Source organism: Bombina bombina, chromosome 1 (assembly GCF_027579735.1).
Source record: "Bombina bombina isolate aBomBom1 chromosome 1, aBomBom1.pri, whole genome shotgun sequence".
NCBI classification, from domain to species: domain Eukaryota; kingdom Metazoa; phylum Chordata; class Amphibia; order Anura; family Bombinatoridae; genus Bombina; species Bombina bombina.
This window is the reverse complement of record NC_069499.1, coordinates 869726670-869753710: the sequence shown is the minus strand read 5'-3', so window position 1 is coordinate 869753710 and position 27041 is coordinate 869726670. Positions and strand designations below refer to the sequence as shown.

The 27041-nt window shown below is 38.9% G+C and overlaps 1 protein-coding gene across 1 annotated transcript; it reads left to right on the top strand.

The window, feature by feature from the left end:
• Positions 1-2144: 2144 nt before the first annotated feature.
• Positions 2145-26670, top strand: LOC128646086 (cytochrome c oxidase assembly protein COX19). Its single transcript, XM_053699528.1, has 3 exons — positions 2145-2300; positions 24275-24386; positions 26402-26670. Exons 1-3 carry the CDS (start codon positions 2219-2221, stop codon positions 26487-26489), a joined length of 282 nt encoding a protein of 93 aa, XP_053555503.1. The 5' UTR covers positions 2145-2218; the 3' UTR covers positions 26490-26670.
• The last annotated feature ends 371 nt before the right edge of the window (positions 26671-27041 follow it).

Here is a 27041-nt window from a genome sequence, read left to right as displayed (position 1 = left end):
AGTAAAAAGTCTCCAAAAATATGTGATATCGTAGAGGGGTCATTGTGTGAGCTAGCTGTGGTGAAATTTTAGTGGCACAATGGGACATTTCGTTTTTATTCCTAAGTGAATTTGCTGAAAAGGGCCAATTTATGCAATTCGAGGGACATTTGGGGCCCAATATTTTTAAAATTCCACAGTAAAAACTCTCCAAAATGTATGATATCGTAGAGGGGTCATTGTGTGAGCTAGCTGTGGTGAAAATGTAGTGGCACAATGGGAGATTTTGCTTTTATCCCTAAGTGAAATTGCTTGAAAGTGATGATTTTTGCAATTTTAGGGACTTTTGGGGCCCTATATTTTTAAAATTCCACACTAAAAAGTTTCCATACTTTGTGATATCTTAGTGGGGTCATTGTTTGAACTAGCTGTGGTGAAAATGTAGTGGCACAATGGGGAATTTTGTTTTTAACGCTTAGAGAAATGCTGGAATATGACTTTTTTTTTACATTTGAGTGACATTTATAACAAAAATGCTTGTGGTATTCATTAAAACATTTCTTATTAGCATATAAGTATGGTACAGCCTTTAATCGTCTTAAGAAAGTACTAACAATAGGCTTACCAGATGTCCCACTTTTACTGGGATTGTCCCGGTTTGGAGGCGCTGTCCCAGTGTCCCACCCAGTTGTTCATTCTGTCCCAGTAGGGTTGCCACCTCCAGGTTTCAAATCATGTGTCCGGGTTTCAGACCACCTGAAACCCAGACACATTATTCAAAATGACTGGACTGTGGCTCTTCAGCATAGTTAGATGCTGGTACTTTGTTACATACAGCCCTGCTTAGCTTAACGTTAGTGTCCTTCAAAGTTTACATTTAGTAATACAGGCTGAGTGAGCAGCATAGGGTTTTTTTTTTAATTTTGTAGTACTACTTGGTTTATTTTTCTAAGAATTTAACACCCCCCGCCGACCTCTGGTGACATTGCCGGTAATACACCTTTAGGGGAATCATATGGGTATGACTAGGAAGTACAGACAGGCAGGATTTTTGGCCTGGATCTTGCTTTACTTCATGCAGGATAGAATTTTGGCTGCAATCTTCCTGCATTATGGTATAGAGTAGCTTCTTAAACAGCTTTAGCGGGTACGTGTTTCTTTTTTACTTTCATTCATTGTTGTATTTATGCCTTATCAGTATTTGGCTCTGTTCCTTAATTAGACACATAAAACACATATTACACTGCAGATATTAATTTGTGAAATTGATAATTATGAAAGTGATAATTATGCTTTATGTTTGGCATTATTTAGAATCTGAGATTTAGATTAGTGATTTATTTGCCATGACAACGTAATGGTGCCTTTTTCACTAGGGGGTGGTGTTATGGTCTATTTAAACTGTGTGATTCACTTGTTTGACTGAGGAAGGGTAGAGTATCCACGAAACATTACACACATAAAAGCTACTACTTTAAAAGGACCGGTAATTGCCACGCCCCCTTGACCACGCTCCTGACCACACCCCCACTGGCACCGCACCAGGTGGTCCCAGTTTCACCTCTAAAAATTATGGTAAGCCTAACTAACAAATAAGTGTCTGATAGCTTGACTACTGTTTTAAACCTGTCTGGTAGCTCCAAAACAGTGTCTGATAGCTTGACTTGGATTTTTAAACTGTCTGATAGCTTGACTCCAGTCCACATACATATACATTACAATTATTTGTATAAATATCACAATAGTAAGTATATTTATGATTTTTCATTCCAGTTTTCATGTGCAATCCCAGACAACATATTCTCCTAAAAATATGTAATAAAAAGAATCGAGGAATTAAAAAAAAATCATTGGGCATCAGCTATCTCTCACACCCTTTTTAATGCATGTACAAATAAGGTTCCCAGCTGTCTGTTACAAATCGAATCAGTATCTCATCATGTTATTTCACTGTAGGTCGCGAAAACTATGATCTTGTCACCCCCACCCCACATGCATCTTTTCTAACATGAATCCAGACAACAAATCACCACCAAAGTCTCAGCACAGAGCTGCAACAGTTAAACACATCACATTCCTGTTGATTTGAGTCTCCATTTCTTCTGCTTCCTGAAACTCTTTGTATCATGTGATCACAGCAGTCAGGTGACTGATGTGAAGTTGAGAGGTCCTATTCAGGAATAGGAACTAGCTGCTGCGTTTATTTTTTATAAGGTCACAGAGGCAATTTCGTGTAAAGATGTCGACTGCTATGAATTTCGGGAGCAAAACATTTAAACCTCGACCTCCAGATAAAGGCTCATTTCCTCTGGATCACTTTGGTAAGGTACCTGGGGTGAATCACGTGGAGTCCTGTTCATCCATATGCGCACAGCTACTCTTGGGCACTTTCTCAGGCTTCTGGAGACTCATTAGTACAGGACAATCCTGTGTTCTTCATACAGACAGGAATCCAGTGCACTACTGCAGATAGAAGCTTACTGAAACGGCCTGGAAAAAAATGTTTACCAACGCTTGCTTAAAGATGACATGTTCATACACTGTTGTATTTCCTGCCTGATCCAGTATAAGTGTCACATTTGTTTTCAGTATAAACTAAACTTTATAGCAGACAACAAAAAACATGATGAAAAATATATTTACTGAAGTTATTATTTTCTGTGCTTTTAGTTTAACCCTTTCAAGTCCTGGCTAAAGTGCCTACATCGGAACAACTGTTCCGATGTAGACAAATTGACACGATCGCGAGATTTCAATTATTGGATCGCGTCTGGGGGGCATCCCTACAACCCTAGGAACGCCCCCAAGACCGCGATCAAGTCCTGACTGCACAGAAGGCTTCAGGACAGCCGTTAGTTATGACGTTCTATTCCGTCATAACGGCTTTAAAGCCCAGTCTAATTATGACGGAATAGAACGTCATAACGGCTTTAAAAGGTTAATGAGAACTGTAATAATATTGTTTTATAAATAGCCTAATATAGACTAGACTAGTGACTATTGTGTAGGTGGTATTCGGTAGTGTTTATATCGTTTTTTTATACCAATGTATTGCCCTCTGTTACCCAGGACAGCACTCTATGCAGCCCCCTCCATATTTCTGAAGTAAAATCTGTTATCCAGAAATACATTTTATAACATAAATTATTTCACTGTTTCAAACATTGAAGATGTAGTTTGTGCAAAGTATTATTTCTTCAACTGAAAGTCTGCCAAACCGTTTCAGAATAACAACCTTTTTTTCCCAGTCATGTGACTGCAATTGAAAAGCATTGAGAAGCAGTACATTTATTAAAATAGCCAGTAGGTGGAGCTGTCCGCTTGTGTTGAAGCAAAGCCAAGCAAGCTGAAATTAATCAGTTTAACCAGACCTGAGCTATCAAGCAGATTTCAAAAGAACAAGATCTTCCTGTCTATAAATCAGTCCAAATTGGAATGCATAGAAAAAAATGTTTGCAGAAAAATGCAAGTGAAGTCTGTGTTGTGTGATTATTTTATTAGGTTTATAGTGCTGTTTAGCAAATGTTTTTGTTCATTTAACTTAGTTTAATTATATATTCTGTGTTGTGTGATTATTTAATTAGGTTTATAATGCAGTTTAGAATTTAAAGTCTTCATTTTAAAGCTTTAAAAATAATGTATTTGGTGTTACTTATGACAATTTTGAGAGGGGCCTGGAACCCAACTCCCTCACTTCCCATTGACTTGCATTATAAACTGGGTTTCAATTTACAACGGTTTTGATTTACAACCATTCCCTCTGGAACCTAACCCCGGCGTAAACTGAGGGCTACCTGTGTGTGTGTGTGTGTATATATATATATATATATATATATATATATATATATATATATATATATATATATATATATATATATATATATTCATTCTGCAGTGTAGGTTTCCCCCTTAGCCCACAGTACCCAGTTTGCTAAAATATAGGCTTTTTTTTTTTTTTTTTTTTTTTAAACAAAAAAAAAAAAAAAAACTATTTTTTTCTGTAGTGTAGCTGTCTCCCTCCCAGATCCCTTTCCTAACACTTATCTCCCTCCTTCCCTTTCACTGAACATTTTCCATAGTGTAGAGGGGACGCCCGCTCCCGGAGCTCTCATCAGCACTCACCAGACCAACTCCAGCGATGGGCCGACCACCAGCCTCCCTCCTATCCCTCGATCGGCACAATCGCTGGCCGATGCATCAGTTGCTTACCAGAGGGTATTGCAGGCAGGGCCGGATTGGGCCGCCGGGATACCGGGAAAAATCCCGGTGGGCCGGCAGATGCACATAGCAAGCAGTGAGCACAGCATGCACAGGCAGCGCCGCAGCACAGTGTGAGGGAGCGGCGGAGCGCAGTGACCAACGACCTGCGTTTTGAGCTGCAGCAGAATACACAGAGGGCTGCTCATTCAGCACACTGTTAACAGTTTGAGAGCAGGTGGGACCGTGAGGGAGCGGAGTGGAGCCGGGAGCCGAGCTTGAGGCCATGTGACGAGGGACGACACTGCACTGACTGCAGTTACAGCACATAGGGAGCCGACGCCGCATCTGAACCTTGCATGGCCGCGCCCGCTATCAATTCTGGATGAGGAGTGTGGGCTCTGGGCTGCCGGCAGTGAGTGATTTTATTTCCAGGATTTTTTTTATAAGTTAAGTATTTTTTAAGTTATAGTGTCTCTTCCACAGCCTATTTCTGGGGGGAAGTGGCATGGATAGGGGCAATGCCAATATGTAGGATACAAAAAGTATGTTTCATTCAAAATATGCCTAATTTAAGCCATTCGCTGTTCTGTAACCTCACTTTAACTTCCCTTTAACAGTCTTCACTGGTTCACACATAAAATAATGGTAAACGCACTATTTTTTGTTAGATTACAAACACAAGAAATAAACACTGATTATGCAAATAGAATTGAAGGAATGGCAACAAATACCACAGATTTGCATGGCTAACATGGCTTCTAATCAGCACGTTTATTATATTCATGGGGATCCAGAGGTGGAGCAAGTGCGGGGCAAATGTTCCCCCTGAAATTTTATCTTTATTATCCATATGTTAGCACCTACTTAAATCACTGTTTTTGTGCCAATGTGCAGCTCACTTAAGCACATGTTGCCACTTTAAATTGTGCATGAGTCAGTTACTTTATTACCCCCACATACACACACATATACAGACATACATACATATATACATACACACACATACATAGACATACAAATAAACACACATACATATACACAGACACATACATATATACACATACATACGTAGACATACATATACACACACACACACATATACACAAGTTACTGGTTACCAGCTCAGAGGAAAAAAGTAACTTGGTCCTTTCAATATTAAAGAGAGGGAAAAAAGTCAGATTATTTTATTTGTTCAGTGCATTTTTGTATTTATCTGGGACTAGTGGAAATTTCCAGCTCTGTTTATGTATATATTGGCATTGTGCACTATACACAACAGGGAATTACTTTTCAAATATAAGGTTGGTTGTAACTTGATCTATAACCCTAGCCCATGTGAGATGGAAGGTGTTATGTTATAATCTACTGCTGCTATTCTAAGCATAAGCACTGGACATTTACGTTTTGTAGCTTATGCATGGGTATTTTGTATTTTATGTATAGCTGTTTTTTATACAATGGGAACAGGGCCAGAACAGGGGGCGTGGCTGTGCTGGAGGGGGCAGGGCGATCTATACAAATTTCCAGGGCCGGTCTGATTTCCCAGTCCGGCCCTGATTGCAGGATGGCTCAATATCAAGGCATCGCTGTAATACCCTGAAAGCGTCTGGAAGTGATCTCAATAGCTTACAGCGTTTAAAACCCCTGAGGACGTGCCAGGCACTTGGTCGTTAACAGACGTTTTTTGTAGGATGTGCCTGGCACTTCCTCGGTCGTTAAGGGGCACTGTACTTTCTTTGTACAAGTTTAAAATAGTTTGTCATATCTTTGTGGTGATCACTGATCTGCACTAAAACCCACAAAACATCTCACTCCCCACAGCCCCTATCACACAAATTCTCACACACACATTGCATTCACTACGCACACATACATTGTAGTTAAAAAAAGGAATTTTCGGTTTCGTTTCAGTTTTCGGCCAAGTGCATCCTGAATTTTCGGCTTCGGTCCAGAATTCATTTTGGTGCATCCCTACTTGGCACATTTGTAAGAAATACAGGGCATTACAAATCTGATTTTTATATCACTTTCAACTATTTTTGTTGTTCCTATTAACCCCTTCTTTACTGGGAATTGCAGAGAAAAACCTGGACAAAGTTCTGGAGAATTTTTAGCATTTTTGTTATCACACAGTTTAAACAGAAATACCTATGGGAAAATATATATATATATATATATATATATATATATATATATATATATATATATATATATATATATATATACACAAGAAAAACTGGCTGCAAGCCCAGTGCTTGATATATGTACTACACAGGCACTCACAATTTCAGTATGTATGACCAATAATCATTTAACACATGAGATGAAACCAGTGCGATAGCACACAAGTGATGTGCTCATCACACAAAATCAGATATAAAATGTTCTTTGTGAAGTCTGTGTGTGATAGTTGAAAGATGTGATGCGAAGTCCCCTTTAGGAGATCTTACAATTAGAAACCTCAATCCTATGAGTTAAGTGTTGCGTAGAGATCAGTCCTGTCCCTCAAGATGTATCGCTGGAACTATCTGCATAATACTACCTCTGATGAAGAATGCATATTATTATAGTCCTTCGAAACGCATAAGGTTTTAAGAGACGACTTATAAGTAGTGTACACACCATTGCTGAATGCAACTCTTCCGTTGAAACGCCCACTGAAAAAACAGACAGTGTAAGCAAGTGCTGTTTAACTTAAACGTATATTCATTTTAACTTGCAAAGCTTATCTGTTGCCTCATATCATTGGGGTAACAAATGTGTGTGAATTTTACTCTTTTTTTATTTTTATTTGTATACCTACTTTTAATAAACTGTGTTGCGTTATTACTGCATGTTGTATACTCTTTCCTGTCTGTACATCGTATGGTCATCTATCACACGGGTGAACAAAGGAGAAATCCAACATGAGGGTTATGCAGATAGTTTCACAAAAAACAAACCCGTAGGATGAGGAACAACACGTTTGTCAGGGGAAAGAGAAATAAGGAGGTGGAAGGTAGAATGGGGCACTTAAAGTGGCGAGTCGGCAGGGGCATCTAAGATTACCAGCAATTCACTAAGTCTCTGTGAGATCAATGTGCAAAAATAAGGGGAACAAGTGAGGTGCAACCCCACATCTAGCGGGGGACTCGCCCTGCAAACCGGTCGTTTCCCTCAGCGTGGTCTTCTTTGCGCCAGTCACTAACATCGTACTCCCAGCCTTCAGCCCCAGGTGATGACGTCAGCCTAGACGCCTCCTATTTGGAATCGGATATATCCAATTTGTCTCCAGATGACTCTTGGTATTAGCGGTATGGAAACAGCAAAGGTAGAGGAAACCGCTTACGGGGGGAGTCTAGTGACCAGTAGAATCCATTGATATAGCAGATATAATGTCCCAAAGGTAGCGATTTCCATAAAAAATTAACAACTTTATTTCATATTCCTTAAAAACAGCATAGCAGTGTGATCATAGAAAAAAGCAGGATAGCACTTAGACTACTAACGCATTTCAGCTCCATGAGCAGTATTCATAGACCTGAAACTTCTCTCCTCCCTCTAGTCTTAAATATCCTGTGTGTGTTTAAAATAATTATGTGCACCTAATTAATTACTCAGCTCATTACTCTGATTTTCTTAACATATCACAATACAGAGTTAGTATATATGATTCATTTGTTCACTGATTCTGTTTTTCTATACATGTTATATCTACATTTAACGTTTTAACAAATTAATCAAATATACTAACTCTGTATTGTGATATGTTAAGAAAATCAGAGTAATGAGCTGAGTAATTAATCAGCTGCACGTAATTATTTTAAACACACACAGGATATTTAAGACTAGAGGGAGGAGAGAAGTTTCAGGTCTATGAATACTGCTCATGGAGCTGAAATGCGTTAGTAGTCTAAGTGCTATCCTGCTTTTGTCTATGATCACACTGCTAAGCTGTTTTTAAGGAATATGAAATAAAGTTGTAAATTTTTTATGGATATTGCTATGTTTTGGACATTCTTTCTGCTCTATTAATGGATTATGCAGATAGTTCCATCTGGAGGCTCACTACACGAGAAGTGAGGTCTTGTAATAGAGAACATCTACCTACTATCAATTGGGGGAAATCCACCACTCCACTCGTACAACATATTGTTAGACATCATGAGAAAAGAGTTTTAGGTGGATGGCCATTGAGCAAGTCAATAATCCCAAAAGGGGAGCAGATAAAGATAAGATTTTGCAGAAACGTGAAATGTATTGGATATTTAAGTTGTGAACTAGAGTTCCTCTAGGTCTGAACCTCAATATATCTTATATGTGATTGTTTAGTTATATTGGAATCACATGATGTCTACATTGCTAGTATGCCTTTAAGAGATTCATATGTTTGGATAAGTGTGCTATACTGCAGAGTAGATCATGTACAATAATGTTCTAAATAAGTGACATGCTGTTTTTAAGGAATATGAAATTAAAGTTAAATTTTTATGGATATTGCTATGTTTGGGATATTCTGCTGTATTAATGGATTATGCAGATAGTTTCAGCGATACATCTGGAGGGACACGATTGATCTCTGCGCGACACTTGCCTCATAGTATTGAGGTTTCTAATTATAAGTAGCTCTCCTAAAGGGGACTTCGCATCACATCTTTCATATCACGCACAGACTTCACAAAGAGCTTTTTATATCTGATTTTGTGCGACAAGCACATCACTTGTGTGTTATTGCACTGGTTTCAACTCATGTGTTAAATGATTATTGGTCATACATACTGAAATTGTGAGTGCTTGTGTAGTACATATACCAAGCGCTAGTTTTTCTCTTGTATGTTATTTTTTTTTGTTAAGAGTATCTATGAAAAGAATACTCTGCCTTATTGGTTTACAAGCATCTAGCAGCTGGTATATGTCCTGCTATAGACCTCAAATCACTAGTAACTATTTTATAACTGTATCAGGGTACTATTGTTGCTATCATTGTTTTTAAATATTTGTATAACCCTTCACTCGCATTCATGCAGGAGATTATTGCGGTGTGTTTTGTGTATATAGGTAAAGCTATTTTATATTCTAATAGTGTAATTTTTATTTTATTAACCGTTTGTATTTTGCGTTCCTAGAATCAACGCTTATATCTCTACTAGTTAGGGATATATTCTATTTTGTTCTTCTATATTTCCATAAAAAGAGCTTTCAGTGGATGACCCTTTCAACTAGCTATATATTAAGACATTGTAAAGTTTACCACAAAAAAAAATAAGCGTATAAAGAAAATATTATACTCTACAAAAAACTATGTTCATTGGCATCCTCTAAAACCATCTCTAATAAAACAGTTTGTGAGACGGCAAAGTTAATAAAATAAAACTTAACTTTTATTACTTCACATAAAAAGGTATGTACACATCAAAGAGAGCACATTTGCTGTAACACCAAAGCTTACGCGTTTCAGCCCAAGACGTAATGATAACTTCCTGGTCACCTGATACAATGCTCATTTTAAAATACCTTAACATTGATTAGTTAAAACATAATTAGCATGTTAACCCTTTAACACTTAAATACAAAATTTAGAAAAATTCCATTACACTAAAATACTTTTGACTGCATGTGACTAGTGCTCTATACCTAGGATATATTAAAGGGATATTGTACACTAGATTTTTCTTCGCATACATGTTTTGTAGATAATCCATTTATATAGCCCACCTGGGGTGTTTTTGTAAAAAATGTCTAGTTTTGCTTATTTTTAAATAACATTGTGCTGATCTCAAGACTCCTAACCAAGACCCAAAGTTTTAGATATATACTGATGTATACAGACTTCAGATTGCTTCTGTTTGTATATATATATGTGTGTGTGTGTGTGTGTGTGTGTGTGTGTATATATATATATATATATATATATATACACACAGTACTGTACTGTGTGTGTGTGTATATATATATATATATGTGTGTACAGAACTGTGTGTGTGTATATATATATATACATGCATGTGTGTGTGACAAAATACCATGCCAGCAGTATATTTCTCCTGTTAAGTGTAGTCAGTCCACGGGTCATCCATTACTTATGGGATTATATCTCCTCCCTAACAGGAAGTGCAAGAGGATCACCCAAGCAGAGCTGCTATATAGCTCCTCCCCTCTACGTCATACCCAGTCATTCTCTTGCACCTAACTAATAGATAGGACGTGTGAGAGGACTGTGGTTATTAAAATTAGTTTTTATATCTTCAATCAAAAGTTTGTTATTTTAAACAGCACCGGAGTGTGTTGTTTTTTCTCAGGCAGCATTAGAAGAAGAATCTACCTGAGTTTGTGTATGATCTTAGCGGTCGTAACTAAGATCCATTTGCTGTTCTCGGCCATTCTGAGGAGTGAGGTAACTTCAGAACAGGGGACAGCGGGCAGGGTTCACCTGCAAGGAGGTATGTTGCAGTATATTATTTTCTAAGGAATGGAATTGACTGAGAAAATACTGCTAATACCCATATAATGTAAGTGCAGCCTTAAATGCAGTAGTAGCGACTGGTATCAGGCTGATATGTATGTATGTTACACTGAAGTATTTCTGGGGAATGGAACTTCACTAAGAAAATACTGTATACATTTAACTTATATTTGAGCCCCCACTGCAGTGAAAGCGACTAGCAGCAGGCTTATTAGTATAATTTCATAATTTTATTTTAAAACGTTTTACTGGCATGTTAATCGTTTTTTTCTGAGGTACTTGGTGATAAAAAATTTTGGGCATTATTTTTCCACATGGCTGTCGTTTATTTATGAATAAATTCAGTTTACTGAGCTTCCCCACTGTTATAATATGAGTGGGAGGGGCCTATTTTGGCGCTTTCTTGCGCAGTAAGAATTCAGTCACAGTCTTCCTATTCCTTCCTCCATGATCCAGGACGTCTCTACAGAGCCCAGGGGTCTCTAAAACTAGTTTTGAGGGAGGTAATCACTCACAGCAGACCTGTGAGACTGTGCTTTTGACTGTGATAAAATGTTTATATTCTGTTATCCGTTTTTTTGGGTATTAAGGGGTTAATCATCCATTTGCTGGTGGGTGCAATCCTTTGCTAACTTATTGCATTTACTGTGAAAATTTGGTTGCTATAACAAATTTGGTTCATTGTATTTTCAACTGTGACAGTTTATTGGTGCTTCTTAAAGGCACAGTAACGTTTTTTATATTGCTTGTAAATTTATTTCAAAAGTATTTTCCAAGCTTGCTAGTTTCATTGCTAGTCTGTTAAACATGTCTGACACAGAGGAAACTCTTTGTGCAATATGTTTAAAGGCCAATGTGGAGCCCAATAGAAATTTGTGTACTAATTGCATTGATGCTACTTTAAATAAAAGTGTACATGTAAAGAAAATTTCACCAGACAACGAGGGGGAAGTTATGCCGACTAACTCTCCTCACGTGTCAGTACCTTCGTCTCCTGCTCAGGAGGTGCGTGATATTGTGGCGCCAAGTACATCAGAGCGGCCCATACAAATCACTTTGCAAGACATGGCTAATGTTATGACTGAAGTATTATCTAAATTGCCAGAAATTAGGGGTAAACGCGACCACTCTGGGGTGAGAACAGAGTGCGCTGATAATATTAGAGCCATGTCTGATACTGCGTCACAATTTGCAGAACATGAGGACGGAGAGCTTCATTCTGTGGGTGACGGATCTGATCCAAGTAAACTGGACTCAGACATTTCAAATTTTAAATTTAAGCTTGAGAACCTCCGTGTATTGCTAGGGGAGGTATTAGCGGCTCTGAATGATTGTAACACGGTTGCAATTCCAGAGAAAATGTGTAGGCTGGATAAATATTTTGCGGTACCGACGTGTACTGACTTTTTTCCTATTCCTAAAAGGCTTACAGAAATTATTAACAAGGAGTGGGATAGACCTGGTGTGCCCTTTTCTCCCCCTCCTATATTTAGAAAAATGTTTCCAATAGACGCCACCACACGGGATTTATGGCAGACGATCCCTAAGGTGGAGGGAGCAGTTTCTACTCTGGCTAAACGCACCACTATCCCGGTGGAGGATAGCTGTGCTTTTTCAGATCCAATGGATAAAAAGTTAGAGGGTTACCTTAAGAAAATGTTTGTTCAACAAGGTTTTATATTACAACCCCTTGCATGCATTGCGCCTGTCACAGCTGCGGCGGCATTCTGGTTTGAGTCTCTGGAAGAGACCATTAACTCAGTTACATTGGATGAGATTACAGACAAGCTTAGAGTCCTTAAGCTAGCTAATTCATTTATTTCCGATGCCGTAGTACACTTAATTAAACTTACGGCTAAGAATTCAGGATTCGCCATTCAAGCGCGCAGAGCGCTGTGGCTTAAATCTTGGTCAGCCGATGTGACTTCTAAATCTAAATTGCTTAACATACCTTTCAAAGGGCAGACATTATTCGGGCCCGGTTTGAAAGAAATTATCGCTGACATTACTGGAGGTAAGGGTCATGCCCTGCCTCAAGACAGGGCCAAACCAAGGGCTAGACAGTCTAATTTTCGTGCCTTTCGTAACTTCAAGGCAGGAGCAGCATCAACTTCCTCAGCTCCAAAGCAGGAAGGAACTGTTGCTCGCTACAGACAGGGCTGGAAACCTAACCAGTCCTGGAACAAGGGCAAGCAGGCCAGAAAACCTGCTGCTGCCCCTAAGACAGCATGAAGTGAGGGCCCCCGATCCGGAAACGGATCTAGTGGGGGGCAGACTTTCTCTCTTCGCCCAGGCTTGGGCAAGAGATGTCCAGGATCCCTGGGCGTTAGAGATCATATCTCAGGGATATCTTCTGGACTTCAAAGCTTCTCCTCCAAAAGGGAGATTTCATCTTTCAAGGCTGTCAGCAAACCAGTTAAAGAGAGAAGCGTTTCTACGCTGTGTACAAGACCTTTTATTAATGGGAGTGATCCATCCAGTTCCGCGGTCGGAACACGGACAAGGATTTTACTCAAATCTGTTTGTGGTTCCCAAAAAAGAGGGAACTTTCAGGCCAATCTTGGATTTAAAGATCCTAAACAAATTCCTAAGAGTTCCATCGTTCAAAATGGAAACTATTCGGACAATCTTACCTATGATCCAAAGGGGTCGATACATGACCACAGTGGATTTAAAGGATGCCTACCTTCACATACCGATTCACAAGGATCATTATCGGTACCTAAGGTTTGCCTTCCTAAACAGGCATTACCAATTTGTAGCTCTTCCCTTCGGGTTAGCTACAGCTCCAAGAATCTTTACAAAGGTCCTGGGCTCTCTTCTGGCGGTACTAAGACCGCGAGAAATTTCGGTAGCTCCGTACCTAGACGACATTCTGATACAAGCGTCAAGTTTCCAGACTGCCAAGTCTCATACAGAGTTGGTTCTGGCATTTCTAAGGTCGCATGGGTGGAAGGTGAATGTAGAAAAGAGTTCTCTATTGCCACTCACAAGAGTTCCCTTCTTGGGGACTCTTATAGATTCTGTAGAAATGAAAATTTACCTGACAGAAGACAGGTTAACAAAACTTCTAAATGCTTGCCGTGTCCTTCATTCCATTCAACACCCGTCAGTGGCTCAATGCATGGAGGTAATCGGCTTAATGGTAGCGGCAATGGACATAGTACCTTTTGCACGCCTGCATCTCAGACCACTACAATTGTGCATGCTAAGTCAGTGGAATGGGGATTACTCAGATTTGTCCCCTATGCTGAATCTAGATCAAGAGACCAGAGATTCTCTTCTATGGTGGCTTTCTCGGCCACATCTGTCCAGGGGAATGCCCTTCAGCAGGCCAGACTGGACGATTGTAACAACAGACGCCAGCCTACTAGGTTGGGGCGCTGTCTGGAATTCCCTGAAGGCTCAGGGATCATGGACTCAGGAGGAGAGTCTCCTTCCAATAAACATTCTGGAATTAAGAGCAGTTCTCAATGCTCTTCTGGCTTGGCCTCAGCTAGCAACTCTGAGGTTCATCAGGTTTCAGTCGGACAACATCACGACTGTGGCTTACATCAATCACCAGGGAGGGACAAGGAGTTCCCTAGCGATGATGGAAGTCTCAAAGATAATTCGCTGGGCAGAGTCTCACTCTTGCCACCTGTCAGCGATCCACATCCCAGGCGTGGAGAACTGGGAGGCGGATTTCCTAAGTCGCCAGACTTTTCATCCGGGGGAGTGGGAACTTCACCCGGAGGTATTCGCACAACTGCTTCGGCGTTGGGGCAAACCAGATCTGGATCTCATGGCGTCTCGCCAGAACGCCAAGCTTCCTTGTTACGGATCAAGGTCCAGGGACCTGGGAGCGGTTCTGATAGATGCTCTGACAGCACCTTGGGTCTTCAACATGGCTTATGTGTTTCCACCCTTCCCGATACTTCCTCGACTGATTGCCAGGATCAAACAGGAGAGAGCATCGGTGATTCTAATAGCGCCTGCGTGGCCACGCAGGACCTGGTATGCAGATCTAGTGGACATGTCGTCCTGTCCACCATGGTCTCTGCCTCTGAGACAGGACCTTCTGGTTCAGGGTCCTTTCAAACATCCAAATCTAATTTCTCTGAGGCTGACTGCATGGAGATTGAACGCTTGATTCTATCAAAGCGTGGATTCTCGGAGTCAGTGATTGATACCTTTATACAGGCTAGGAAACCTGTTACCAGGAGAATTTACCATAAAATATGGCGTAAATACTTACATTGGTGCGAATCCAAGAGTTACTCATGGAGTAAGGTTAGGATTCCTAGGATATTGTCTTTTCTACAAGAAGGCTTAGAAAAGGTTTTATCTGCTAGTTCGTTAAAGGGACAGATCTCGATCGGAGTTCCGGGGGAGGAGCTAGTGTGCAAGGCCAGGTGAACACCTGCTCTTCATTCCCCTTCAAGTCATTGGCGGCAGTTATCCGCGCCGAAAACCCTAGACCTGGGGCGGCTTGTTTAGCCTGCTTTCTAACGCTACCGGAGCTCCATTAAGTGCAATGCCATCGCACTAGTACTACTTATCATTAATGCCTGAATAAACTGCTTGCCTCGGCACTTGCTCTATCTGAAGTTGTTAACGCTGACATCCTGACTCGTTATACTCAGAGACCGGAGTAAAAACAACTTGTCGAATAACAATCTCTCTTCTTCCTTCTCCATGGAAATCTTTTGCTAAGGGGATGTAATTATTTCTCACAGACGAGGCTAACCTCTACCTGGGCTTACCTTGGTATCAGTTAACTCCGATATACCTTGCCGCACGCACATAGCGTAGTGGCTCAGTTCTGCTTCATTTGCTCTACAGAGTTATCGGAGGTGCTGGCGGCTGGAAAAGGCGTACGGATACTCCAGGTGACAGCTCTTACCTGGTGGAAGTTACTCACCCAGGACACTGGCAGGACATTTCGGGTCTCTCTCTGTGGTGGACCTTCCTTCACCTGTCTGTCGAGCCGGGCTGCGCTCCTCCCCCCCCACCGATGCTGCGTGAGGGGGAGGCATCAGGATTGTTGCTCACACACAGAGGCCCAGACGTGCTGCACGCCTGACTCGCTTCTTTTCGCCCGCTCCGTGGGACGCCTCATATGCTGGAGGACCTGGTTTCTTCTTCTTGAGGTCAGTCATTGAAATTTCTAACTTTGTTCCTGCTTCCCCCCCCCCCCCACCGATGTTGCGAGAGGGGGCACATATAAACCATCTTCGTGGGAACCAAGGTAAGCCCAGTTAAGCCCTCTTTTCAATGCGAGCATAGACATTATCCTTTTCCTCAATGTGGGCTGAATCACTCTACAACTAGCCCCGTCTTATGAACTGACAGATGCCCATATTGTTGTACAGCTTCCCCCCTCTTACTAATTTCTGGAGGTGGATTAAAACAAAAGATAAATGGACTTGCTTACAAAGCAATTAGACAGCCGCTAACTTTGGCAATCAAACAGACTTTTCTCATATCACTGGGGTTGTCTCCCCTCTTTACTGGCATTTCTCCTTGGGGACCTTAAAAATATCCTACCTGAAGATCTTTACTCACCATACACCACCCATAACAGGTGGCACGACCCAGGACTCGCTATTGCTTGAGTGTGAGCAGGGGGAAATTCCGCAGGCTAGTTTAAATTGCTTGGTTAGGCTAAAGACCTCCCTGACTCACTGATCATTCATTTTCAACAACGATAAAGGTTACTCCTGGAACTGCTTAATATCAAGTTATCGCTTGTTGTGTAAAATATTCCCTGCTTGTTTTTTTCTACTGTAATGACCTTGCAAAAAATAGAATAAGGGAAAGGGATTCTAAGACCAGGGATAAGAAGGGAGGGACAACAGTAGATTCTGTAGGTTGAATCCGGTTAAAATAATCACTAATTGCTAAGGTTACTTTAACGCTTCCGAAAGAGAAAAAATAACTTACTATTGAAAAACTTGATACATGATTTATAAACGATTGTAAAAGGTTGTGCTCAATGCATAATATTTTTGGGTAATTTCTTCATTTCTAATTGCTATATACTGCAATTTTTTTCTGAATTATAAAACCCAATAAGCTGAATTGGTTTTTTCTCTAAAATAGTACAGATATTGGTATTAACAAACAGATAGTTTTACTCATTCCCTGTTATTCCTCAAACTTTCTTAGTTTTACAAAACTTTTTCTCCAATCCTCAGCCGACTACCACAGTTGCCATATACACAAATCACTCTGGTGTTGGGGTTTTTTTTTTTTTTTTTTTTTTTTCTTCCCCCACCTCACTCTGTGTTCCCTTTTTTTTCACATTGTCCTATACATAATAATAACTATAATACACCCAAAATTGTAACCCACACTTACCCAATCACTATCCCTCACTCCTATATATTATTTTAAGCACTGATCACCCTTCACATGTTAACTAGTCACATGGACAAATTTTTATCAACACAAGCCAAAAACTCACCTGCAACTATGGCAGCTCGTCAAAGGGAAAAGAGAAATAAAAATACTGTGGAAACTGCAGCAGACATTCACATTGCTAGTCCTAGCTCTCTACATACAGCTGATACCTTAGACATTCAAGCTTTAGTATCCAACATATCTGATGCTCTAACGCCAAAATTTGACTCCCTCAAACTAGAAATTAAACAGGACATCACGTTATTATCAAATGAATTTAAACAATTCTCTGCCAGACTCTCAGAGGTGGAACAGAGAACCTCTGATTTGGAGGACTTAACATTGACTCAGAACTCCAAACTGGAGCTCTTAAATACCACCCTACTAAAAGTTCAGAGCAAATTAGAGGATTTAGAAAACCGGGCCCGGAGAAATAATTTCAGAGTGATAGGAGTCCCAGAAGACAAACAATATGAGGATTTGTACAAATTGTTAACAGTTACTATTCCCCAATTGCTAAAAATTCCACACTCCCAATCACAATTCATATTAGAGAGAGCGCATCGAATAGGCCCACATATCACTGATAAAGAATACAAAAGAACTAAACCTAGACCTATTATAGCGAAAGCTTTAAACTTTCAGGACAAAATTACACTTTTACACTACTATCGCAAACATCAACCTATATACTTAGGAGAAGCAAAAATCATGATTTTCCAAGATTTCTCTGCAGAAACTGCTGCTAAAAGAAGAGAACTAGCCCCAATATGCACAAGACTAATACATCATAATATTAAAGCTACAATAACCTACCCAGCTAGACTTAAGATCTCAGCAAACGATCAAACCTACTTTTTTGACTCAGTTAAAAATGCTGAGAAATTTTGTACCGAGACCTTCCCACTAGAAAACTTAGGACTCTGAAAGCACAAGTTAGGATGTTCCTAATATTTATCAGATAACAATTTAAGATGTATATATCAGGCTTTGTCAAGCGTTGTGATAATACCTGGGATGGGAAATTAAAAAGTCCCAGGAATAAGCTTTTCTTCCCCATAAAATTTTTTTTTTTTTAATTACTTTTTTTTTTTTTTTTTATTATTTATTTTTTATCTGCTTTCTCTGGTTCTTTTATTAAAAATTAATGTTGTCTGCTTTTAAAGTGACCTCTTGGAACATAGGGGGCATTACATCACCCATTAAACGTAAGTCAATCATTTCACAGTTAAGAAAAATAAATTCCGACATTGCCTTCCTGCAGGAGACCCATTTAAAAATGGAAGAAGTTCTTAAACTTAAGACCTCCTGGGTCAATGAAGTGCTGGCCTCCCCGAGTATCCGGAGGAAAGGTGGAGTAGCAATCCTATTAGGGAAAAGGCTTAAATATCATATTCTCCACATATTTGCGGACTCGGAGGGGAGATTCATATTGGTTAAAATTAAAATATCTAATACAATATATACACTGTGCAACATATATGCCCCCAATATCTTTAGCTCTTCTTTTTGGGACACTCTCCAAGCCAAGCTAATTACATATAGAGAGGGTTTTCTAATTCTTGGCGGGGACCTAAATATGGCACCCCAAAGTCCCCTAGATAGACTAAGGCACAAAAGTGCCTCCCATAAAACAAAAAGAGACAACCTAGAAACAAAAATGTATCTCAGACTATACCAGGTCTTTGGAGTTAGAGATATCTGGAGAATCCAGAACCCGGATTCTAGGGAATTCTCTTGCATCTCCAAGGCACATAAGTCTTTATCAAGAATTGATGTAATTCTTCTAGATGAAAGGCTTTGTGCGTCAAGACTGTCCACTGGAATTCTTCCCATCTGCATTTCAGATCATGCCCCAATTTTTCTAGAGCTTAACATCAATAACGTTACCCCCAGATACTCTAGGTTCTATTTCCCAACATATTTAGCATCCGATCTTAAATTTAAAAACTGGCTCATTTCCAAATTTCAAGAATTTGTCTCTTTTAACCAGGACTATGCTAACCGCCCGTTCATTTTTTGGGAAGCAGCCAAGGCAGTACTGAGGGGAGAGATCCTAGCCTATACCATTAATAGGACAAAGAAATTTAAACATAGGGAAAAAGAAATCTTAAAATCTATTTCTAACTCATACAATTTATATCTCTTAGATAAATCTTCAAGAAGTTGGCAAAAATATATTCAAGCATTAAAAACAAGGGACGCCTTTCTGCTATATAAAACGACCCAGAGAGACTTGAAGTTTCAAGCAAAATTATACAGATATGGAAGTAAAAATGGGAAAATTTTGGCAAGTTTAGTAAAAACTAACAAATCCCCCTCACTAATAGACTCTCTACAGTCAGAAGGGAAAACCATAACGGCTTCAGAAGAGATCACCCAGGCCTTTACAAAATATTATCAGGACCTATATTCCTTGAAACATTCAAATGTTTCTGAGCAAAAATTATTCTGGGAAAAGATTGTCTTTTGCACGTTATCCCCTGACCTGATTGAACCTCTTAATAGCCCCATATCTGAAATAGAGATCTCTAAAGCAATTCAAGATCTGGCCTTAAATAAAGCTTCAGGCCCTGATGGCCTTCCTAACGAATTCTATAAGATTTTATCAGTAGAAATTTCACCCTATCTTTCTTCGCTCTATAATGATATATATATAAAGGGTATTACCCCTCCATCCACTTTCTCAGCATCATACACCACCCTAATTCTTAAACCAAGAAAAGAGCCGGATAAAATGGAATCTTACAGGCCCATTGCATTGCTCAATGTGGACTATAAATTAATGGCCTCAATTCTAGCTTCAAGGCTCCAGCTACTTCTTCCTAAAGTCATTCATAAGGACCAAGCGGGATTTTTACTTAATCGAAATTCTTCAGCAAAGATAAGGGAACTCTTTTTGACCATAGATTACTTCTCCAGAGAGGGGAGAGGAGAGGGGGGTAGAGTGGACACCCTGGATGCGGCAATTATTTCAATTGATGCTGAAAAAGCCTTTGACTCAGTTCACTTTGACCACCTTTCTTACTCTCTTCAGCAATTCGGGCTAACTGGTAACTTTCTTAACTATGTTGATAATCTTCATAAATCTGCTTCCACTAGGATGATAGTTAATGGCATACTCTCTTCTGATATATATCTCAAGAGAGGAACTCGTCAGGGGTGCCCCCTTTCCCCCCTCCTCTTCGATATCTCTATCGAACCCTTAGCTATATATGTCAGACAATATCTTGATGGTATCAAGATTGCTAAGAAGGAGTTGAAAATCGCACTTTATGCTGACGACATTTTAATTTACATTTCCGATACTCGTGTTAATATCCCGAAATTAATAACAATTATTGAACAATTTGGTTCCTTCTCAGGCTACAAAGTAAACACATCGAAATCTGAGCTTATCTGGATCAAGCAACCAAAGGATCCCCCCATAGATATCCCATTCAAAATTGTGACCGATTCCTTCACTTATCTTGGTATTATAATATCTTCCAATCCTAAGGAGTGGTACAAACTTAATATACCTCCAGTCTTGAATAAAATCAAGGAGGACTTAAAAAAGTGGCAAAGTATCCCCCTTTCCCTTTCGGGTCGAATTGCCCTTTATAAAATGGTATGCCTTCCGAAACTACTATATGTGTTACAAAACACCCCAGTGATCCTTAAAGGGACACTGTACCCAAAAATTTTCTTTTGTGATTCAGATAGAGCATGCAATTTTAAGCAACTTTCTAATTTACTCCTATTATCAATTTTTCTTCGTTCTCTTGCTATCTTTATATGAAAAAGAAGGCATCTAAGCTTTTTTCTTGGTTCAGCACTCTGGACAGCAGTTTTTGATTGGTGGATGAATTTATCCACCAATCAGCAAGGACAACCTAGGTTGTTCACCAAAAATGGGCCGGCATCTAAACTTACATTCTTGCATTTCAAATAAAGATACCAAGAGAATAAAGAACATTTGATAATAGGAGTAAATATGAAAGTTGCTTAAAATTGCATGTTCTATCTGAATCACGAAAGAAATTTTTTGGGTACAGTGTCCCTTTAAGGGAAAAGACATTCTCCATCATAATATGGTACTGAGGAAATTTATCTGGCAAAACAAGAAACCTAGAATCTCTCTCCTTAAACTCTCTCTTCCCAAAAAATACGCTGGGTTGGCTTTGCCAGACATCAAATTATACAATCTTGCCTTTCTGGCTCGTTTAATTATGGACTGGATATTTGAGAAGGACTACATTACGAATAATGAGCTTGAAAGAAGCATAGTAAATCCCCTTGCACCTTTAGCAATTATCCATTGTACTGTTGCCTCTCTCCCCAGTGAGCTAAAAAAACTGAAGACCATGTTTATTCCATTGCAGGCCTGGTGGAAAATTTGTAAACTCCTTAAAATAACACATAAAATACCCAAATTTATCCCCTTAACTGGTAACCCTCTCTTTCAACCAGGAATTCAATCATCCCTATTCCAAAAATGGAAAACTTTGGGGTTAAACAACATCTCTCAATTATTAGACAGGGAGAGAAAATGTATAAAGACCTTTGGCTCACTAAGAGAGGAGTACGGTCTTTCCCATAAATAATTTTTTGCTTATCTACAAGCAAGGCATTTTGCTATGGGCCTGGTTGAGGAACTCGGCTGGAATTGGACTATGGGACCCATAGAGAAGTGGCTAACATTAGTTAAAAATGGCTTTATGTCAATCTCCCCTATGTATTTAGACCTAAGCTCCCTAAAAGGAGATCTCAATTTGGAAAACATCTCTATTAAATGGGGAGCAATCTTGCAACAAAATTTGGTGGACAGTAAAATAATTGAATTTTCAATTGACGAGGTTTCACGAACTACTCTTTCTTCCTCCTGGAGAGAGTCCCATATAAAACTCTTATCTAGGACCTTCTTCACCCCTGAGAGGGGTTCTAGATGTAGAAGTTTAGACTTTAACTCCTGCCCCAGATGTTCGCTTCCTGCGGCCAATCTTATACATATGATTTGGGAATGCCCAATTATCCATCAATTCTGGATGAAATTACAATTTTGGTTTGGGACAATGGGGATCTCTCCTCTGACTCTGTTACCATTTGATATTGTATTTCTTCGAAAAGAACCGGAAGGCCACTCTGCAAATACTAAAATTATCAATGTAGTCATACTAGCGGCACGAAATTTGATTTTCAAAAAATGGAAATGTAGGACAGCCCCCAGTATCCAAGAGGTCAAAAGCTATCTCAAAAAACAATGTATCCTGGAACAGATTGACACTAATCTAAATGATGAAAACGATGTTATTAAATTTTTTGGAAAATGGTCAATCTTCATCCGGAACCTTTCATTATCTGAAATAGAATATATAATATACCCATTTAGAAACACAGAACTGGTACTACTTGGCTTTATGGCAATAAATTAGTGCAGACACCTGGAACTCTTTAATGCCTATCTAAAGTACGTTCTCTTTTTTTTTTTTTTTTTTTTCATATTCATATTACTCCCCCGGTTGTTTGGCTTCTCCCACTATTAGCGGGAGAACTTAGTAACTTAACGAAAGAAGAAGATGGGGGACAATGGGGGGGGAAAGGGAAAGGAAAAAGGGGGAAGGGAAAAGAAGGGAAAAAAAAGAAAAAAAAATCCAATAACTAGGTGTACATAGGAAAACAAGGACTGTTATAATAAAGTATCATTTGATCATTGCTAAATGTGAATATGTACATAAATTTCTGCTATGTAAAATTGTATTAAAACACTCTTGTTGGATACAAATAAAAATTATTATTAAAAAAAAAGGGACAGATCTCAGCTCTGTCCATTCTTTTACACAAGCGTCTGTCAGAAGTTCCAGACGTTCAGGCTTTTTGTCAGGCTTTGGCCAGGATTAAGCCTGTGTTTAAATCTGTTGCTCCGCCATGGAGTTTAAACTTAGTTCTTAACGTTTTACAGGGTGTTCCATTTGAACCCCTTCATTCCATTGATATCAAGCTGTTATATTGGAAAGTTCTGTTTCTAATGGCTATTTCCTCGGCTCGAAGAGTCTCTGAGTTATCGGCCTTACATTGTGATTCTCCTTATCTGATTTTTCATTCAGACAAGGTAGTTCTGCGTACTAAACCTGGGTTCTTACCTAAGGTAGTCACTAACAAGAATATCAATCAAGAGATTGTTGTTCCTTCATTGTGCCCTAATCCTTCCTCAAAGAAGGAACGACTTCTGCACAATCTGGACGTCGTCCGTGCCCTGAAATTCTATTTACAGGCAACTAAAGATTTTCGACAAACCTCTTCCCTGTTTGTCGTTTATTCTGGACAGAGGAGAGGTCAAAAGGCTTCGGCTACCTCTCTCTCCTTCTGGCTTCGTAGCATAATACGTTTAGCCTATGAGACTGCTGGACAGCAGCCTCCTGAAAGAATTACAGCTCATTCTACCAGAGCTGTGGCTTCCACTTGGGCCTTTAAAAATGAGGCCTCTGTTGAACAGATTTGCAAGGCTGCAACTTGGTCTTCACTTCACACCTTTTCAAAATTTTACAAATTTGACACTTTTGCTTCTTCGGAGGCTGTTTTTGGGAGAAAGGTTCTTCCGGCAGTGGTTCCTTCCGTGTAAAGGTCCTGCCTGTCCCTCCCGTCATCCGTGTACTTTTAGCTTTGGTATTGGTATCCCATAAGTAATGGATGACCCGTGGACTGACTACACTTAACAGGAGAAAACATAATTTATGCTTACCTGATAAATTCCTTTCTCCTGTAGTGTAGTCAGTCCACGGCTCGCCCTGTTTTACGGCAGGTCTAAATTTTAAATTAAACTCCAGTCACCACTGCACCCTATAGTTTCTCCTTTCTCGTTTGGTTTCGGTCGAATGACTGGGTATGACGTAGAGGGGAGGAGCTATATAGCAGCTCTGCTTGGGTGATCCTCTTGCACTTCCTGTTAGGGAGGAGATATAATCCCATAAGTAATGGATGACCCGTGGACTGACTACACTACAGGAGAAAGGAATTTATCAGGTAAGCATAAATTATGTTATTTAGGATCTGTGGCACTCAGGATTTTTCAAGCAGGAATGAGTAGGCTGTTTCCCTCTCCAACACAAAATATACATATTCCGCTTCTGAACATTCCTAGAAATAAAAAAAAATCTATAGTACATTTTGAAATACCATATTATACTTGGCACAAACTAAAACATTTTAGTTTACTGCTTTCTGCAAGGATTAGCATTTTAAACAACTTTTTTAATTTTTTTTAGTTAAATTTTGTATCTTTTTTTGCAGGTGAATGTAAATCATTCAAAGAGAAGTTTATGAGTTGCTTAAGAGAGAACCATTTTCAAAGCAGTTTATGTAGGGAAGAGTCAAAAGAATACTTAGAGTGCAGAATGGACCGGTAAGTGTTAAAGGGACAGTAAACGCCTTGTAATTACAAGATATGTCTGTTGTGCTGCTGTATAATAACCTATCAGCCAAGTCTAATGATTTTTAAAAGAAGTTAACGTCCCTTTTATAGAAATTTGATTATCAATAGCAAAACCCCACCCACCATTTGCCTTATATGGAGGAGCCAATCTGGGCTTTAGTCTGCAGACAACAAGACTAACCATGGCCATAATGCCAGTATAAAGTGCATTGTTTTTGTAGTTGTTATCAGCTACAGCCAATTAGGGAAATATATGTAGCAGGGATAGCCTTGAGGAGTCAACTGTGTGAGCATTTTAACTTCTGAGAATTGGAAAATCCTCAATTTTTAGAGCTAAATTACTTGAAAAGTGAGCAAAATAAATAATGAAAGAATATTGCAAAAGTTAATATTAAATAAATGTAATCCCAGCACTTTAAAACAAGATCCAAAGTCTAGTAAATATGAACAAGTAATCAAGTCACTTTATTACAAAAGCAAATCCAAAAAAGTACCTAAATCCCCAAGCCATTCAGTTACTCACTTTGCATACCAAAAATGGAAAAAAGAAATAAAAAAAGAGAGACCCCCAGGGCATCCCTATGGGGAACTAGAAATCGCCACATGGGTTAAAACTGTAAAAAAATCAGTAATTATCCAACTTACTGATATTTGATATCTGGCAATATGTAGAGTGAATAAGACAAGCAATACAATATAGAACACTGTGTCACGCTTCTCTGTACAATAACCTTGTGTGCATAATTGTTTCATATCACTCAAGTCGGTAACTCATATTTGGCTAACAACCATGCCCCAAGTTATCCATTTTGTAGCCCATTCAGAGGCAATTCTTTTGATCACAGTGTCAGAAAAGCAGTTAAATATGAGTAAAAAGGCTCCTGGTGCGTGTTTTTCAAGTTCCTGGTGATCAAAATCCAAGAGATAGCAAAATTTTCTTATATTGGAATAAGTTTGGATTGGATCCAAGCCGATAGCGGTAAAATCCCATATACGATGCATGGACAGCATCTCCTACAGCGATCAAAATACCCCCTGATCACAAGCTTTACACTATATTTTGAAAGGGGCTACTTAAAATTCAACACATTAAGTGCAAACGGTCCTTTTTGACATGTTTGCGAATATTCCAAGACAATTCTATATTTTTCAGATATGAATATATATTTAACAATAGTCCAGAGGAGTTTTTTTATAGAAAAGAACTATTAGTTAATTGTATTGTGTTGCCTAAGTTATTATAAGCAGTCTGATAAAAAGTGATCCAGTCAGGAGAATTAAGAGGGCGCAAGTATCCCTGCGTACTCAAGCTCAGGTGAGGCAGCCAATTAGCCTAAGACCTTCCCAGATCCAATAATAGGTTCACGTGCTCTAGCTAATATTCTGCTCCAGATATTTAGCCACATTCACAATGCAGTTTTTATATTAATATTCGTAGCATTTCAAAAGAACTATGAAACCTACCTCTACCTTGCTCGCTGTCTAGTATTGCCCCCTTTATTTATTTTTTTTGTTCCTTTTGTATCCCTTTTGTTTATACAGTACGGTGCACAGCACCAAAATATATTTACCGTTTTTATATACTATATACTGTCACACAGTATTTTTAACCATTTCTACTATAATCTCTTCGCTGATTAGTTGCACCCTTTATACAGTAGCTGAATTGCATTTTATTTTACTTTAAACAACATAAAATAAACATGTTTTTTTTTTTCTGTTTAATGTTATTGTTTAATGATTTGTATGGCTCTTATAAACCTATTCACCAATAGAAAATGACTATTATTGTAAAATTGCCTTAAAGAAAAATGAGCTTTTTCTAGTAAACTGTTCTTTTAAGCGGACTGAAAAAGCAGCAATTTAAAGTAAAAAATGCTGCTTCTGATATGAGTATTTTTAAGAGAAACCAAATTAGTGTGGTTTGCTGTTTGATTGTGTTTGCGTATACTTTAGTTCATTTGTGTAATTTTATTTCTTTCCAGGCAGTTAATGGCCAAGGAACCACTGGAAAAACTGGGTTTCAAAGATCTTATTGATGATGAGAAAACTAAAGAAAAAAATAAATTATAAATTCAGTAGTGGGCCAGTTTGGACTCTAAATGGGCACATTGAAGGTGTAAATATTCTGCCGTCGGGCACGGGACTGTTATTTATTACAGCACAGCAGCATTGTATTTGTCACGAAACAAAAACTTTCATCAGAAGACTTTAGTTAATATCCTGCCATAATTATAAACCACTGATACATTAATCGTTTCTGGCTTGGTCTGTTTTTTGTTTTTTTTTTGTAATTATGCATTTTTAGGGAATGGAATATTTATGTGGGTGTTTTATTACTGAAATAAACACAGCAACCAGATTGTCCATATTTTTTTTTTAATTTTATTTTTTAAATGTATAGAGGGGAGACTGCAACAAAATGCTTAGCAATGAATTGCAGTTCTCCTAGACAACACAGGGGTGAATATTTTTGTTTATTTAATTAAAGGGACATTAAACACTTAAAAATGATAATCTGAAATTATAAATCGTATGTATGTGTGTGTGTGTGTGTGTGTGTATATATATATATATATATATATATATATATATATATATATATATATATAAACTGCAATATAC

What these genes read in the sequence shown, in the direction of transcription:
- LOC128646086 (XM_053699528.1), top strand. Translation starts at nt 2,219, where the DNA reads ATGTCGACTGCTATGAATTTCGGGAGCAAAACATTTAAACCTCGACCT. An exon ending in ATTTCCTCTGGATCACTTTG is followed by an intron (nt 2,301 to 24,274) that starts GTAAGGTACCTG and finishes CTTTTTTTGCAG; the next exon opens with GTGAATGTAAATCATTCAAA. An exon ending in TTAGAGTGCAGAATGGACCG is followed by an intron (nt 24,387 to 26,401) that starts GTAAGTGTTAAA and finishes ATTTCTTTCCAG; the next exon opens with GCAGTTAATGGCCAAGGAAC.